General features: G+C 33.5%; 1 protein-coding gene across 1 annotated transcript; it reads left to right on the forward strand.

The window, feature by feature from the left end:
* Positions 1-524: 524 nt before the first annotated feature.
* LOC108459641 (UDP-glycosyltransferase 83A1-like) lies at positions 525-2,217 on the forward strand. Its single transcript, XM_017759042.2, has 2 exons — positions 525-1,121; positions 1,214-2,217. Exons 1-2 carry the CDS (start codon positions 641-643, stop codon positions 2,104-2,106), a joined length of 1,374 nt encoding a protein of 457 aa, XP_017614531.1. The 5' UTR covers positions 525-640; the 3' UTR covers positions 2,107-2,217.
* Positions 2,218-2,740: the final 523 nt, after the last annotated feature.

Consider the following 2,740-nt stretch of genomic DNA (forward strand, 5'->3'; position numbering starts at 1 on the left):
TTTTTTCTAGTAAAAGAAGGAAAAGCTTTGATTTTTACATGAAAAAGATAGGTTTTAGAGGAAATTGACTTATAGGAAAAAACTTAAATTTCATTCCTGCAGCTAAATAATTCAATTATAGTAAAATCTTAGGATTTTTTCTGAAAAAATAAAATTAATTCTAAAATGAAAAAAGAAAATGAGTGGTTAAAATAAAATTTTACTAAAGTTGGGTGATTAAAATGAGTGCAAAATAGCATTGTCTAACTTCAAGTTATTGGTGGATTATTAAAATGAATGGTTGGTAATAGTAGTGCTTAAAATGAAATTTTTTTATTTTTGATACCAAAAATAAAAAACTTATGAAATTTGAGTCACTAACTACGTAGTTTATCCAATGAAATTTAAACCTTAAAAAATCATGATATTCAATATCTTTTTAACATTTTAACCAAAGCATAATTTGATTTTGATGTATATATTTTAAAATTACAACCCCTATTGAGTGTATATCCAACACCCTATTTGAGAGAATCTCCAACCAAAAGAAAACAAAAACTAACATTTCCAATAAGGTTATTGGGGATTACCAAAATCTCTCTATAAAACCAACATAATCTTTAGTCCAGAGTCTTGTATAGAGAGAATTAGAAAGCAGAAAATGGGCAATCCTCATATTCTAGCAATACCATATCCAGCACAAGGCCATGTAATTCCTCTAATGGAGCTCTCTCATAACTTGGTTAGCCATGGATTCAAAATCACCTTTGTCAACACGGATTTCAATCACAAGAGAGTGAAGGATGCATTCGGCAACAAGGTTGATGGAGAGGGCTCAATTCGTCTGGTTTCGATCCCCGACGGCATGGAACCCGATGAGGATAGGAAGCAATTAGGGAAGTTAACCTATGGAATCAGCAAAGTGATGCCATTGGAGCTGAAGAAGCTGGTGAAGAAGATTAATGGATCTGAAGATAATAAGATCAGTTGTGTCATAGCTGATGTGAACATGGGATGGGCACTTGACATTGCTGCAGAGTTTGAAATACCTGGAGTTGCTTTCTGGCCTGCTTCCGCCATGCTTTTGGCCTTGCTTTTTAGCACCGATAAGTTGCTCGATGATCAAGTCATTGATAAACATGGTGAATATGTATAACAATCAAGTTATTGATTCATTCCTGAGATATTTGATTCATTGACCAACATTGTTTGAAATTTTTTATTTTGCGCGCAGGAACTCCAATCAATGGAGAAAATATGATTCAACTGTACCCAAACACACCTGCAATGCACCCTAACAACTTTTTGTGGGTTTGTCTTGGTGATTTCACCGCACAAAAGACTATATTCGAGTTTGCTATGAGAAACAACAAAGCTGTTGAAAATGTTGAGTGGCTAATCTGCAACACAACTTTCGACCTTGAACCAGGAGCACTTAGCTTAATCCCTGAGATCCTACCCATTGGTCCACTCTCAGCAACCAACCAGCTTGGACCCTTGACCGGAAGTTTTTGGCCTGAGGATGCAACCTGTTTGAAATGGCTCGACCAACAGCCTCCAGGCTCAGTCATATATGTGGCATTTGGTAGCTTCACGGTTTTTGACCCAATCCAGTTCCAAGAACTGGCTCTCGGTCTGGAACTCTCAAACAGGCCATTTCTATGGGTTGTTAGACCAGATACCACTGAAGGGACTCAATCTGATGAACTTTACCCTATAGGGTTCAAAGCGAGACTTGCAGGCCGAGGGAAAATGGTGGGATGGGCACCCCAACGAGCCGTTCTAGCTCATCCATCCATTGCTTGCTTCATCAGCCACTGTGGTTGGAACTCCACTGTTGAAGGTCTCAGCAATGGGATCCCTTTCCTTTGCTGGCCCTACTTTGCTGATCAGTTCATTAACGAAACCTACATTTGTGACATTTGGAAGATTGGATTAAGCTTCAACAGAGATGAAAGAGGGATCATTACACGAGAAGAGATTAAGGGTAAGGTTGAGCAATTGGTAGATGATGAAAGATTCAAAGCTAAAGCACTACAACTCAAGGGATCGGTGATGAACAGTGTTAGCGAAAATGGTAGCTCTAACAGGATTTTCAACAATTTCATTGAATGGATGAAATCATAGACATGTTTTCACTTCACTTTATGCACTATTTTCCTTGTTTTTAATTGTCCTTTTTCTATGAACAAATGTAAGAATCAATCAAGGAACTAATGTATGTACTATCGAAAAGAACCAACGTATGGTATTACAATTTCGATTTAATCAATTTAAATTGATTGGTTCATTTATAAAAACGAATGTTTTAAAAATAAGTTTAATTATAAATATTTAAATACAATAAATTTTAATATAAATAAAATAAAATTTTAATTATTTATTAGATTGACCAATCAATGCAAGACTTTTCCGACACTGGACTTCAAATTTATTTATTTAGCATAAATCATATTTTTAAGAAAAGAAACATGCTTAATTGTACTTGAAATTACGTCCTCTTTATTGTTGTAATAATAATATCAATTCAACTAAAGTTCAATCGAAATAAATTACATTATGTCGTAACATTAAATTTTATCTGTTTACATCATTTTATTAACATTCATTGTCTATTTATTAAAATTTTCTAAAGATTATAGGTTTTGTTATTCAAAATATTTAAAAAAACTTAATATAATAAAATTCCTATAAAATAATTTAATAATAAATTAAATTTTAATAAAAATTACTAATTCAATTTAACCTCTAATTGAAAATA

The sequence above is a fragment of the Gossypium arboreum genome, chromosome 4, assembly GCF_025698485.1.
Source record: "Gossypium arboreum isolate Shixiya-1 chromosome 4, ASM2569848v2, whole genome shotgun sequence".
Taxonomy (NCBI): Eukaryota; Viridiplantae; Streptophyta; class Magnoliopsida; order Malvales; family Malvaceae; genus Gossypium; species Gossypium arboreum.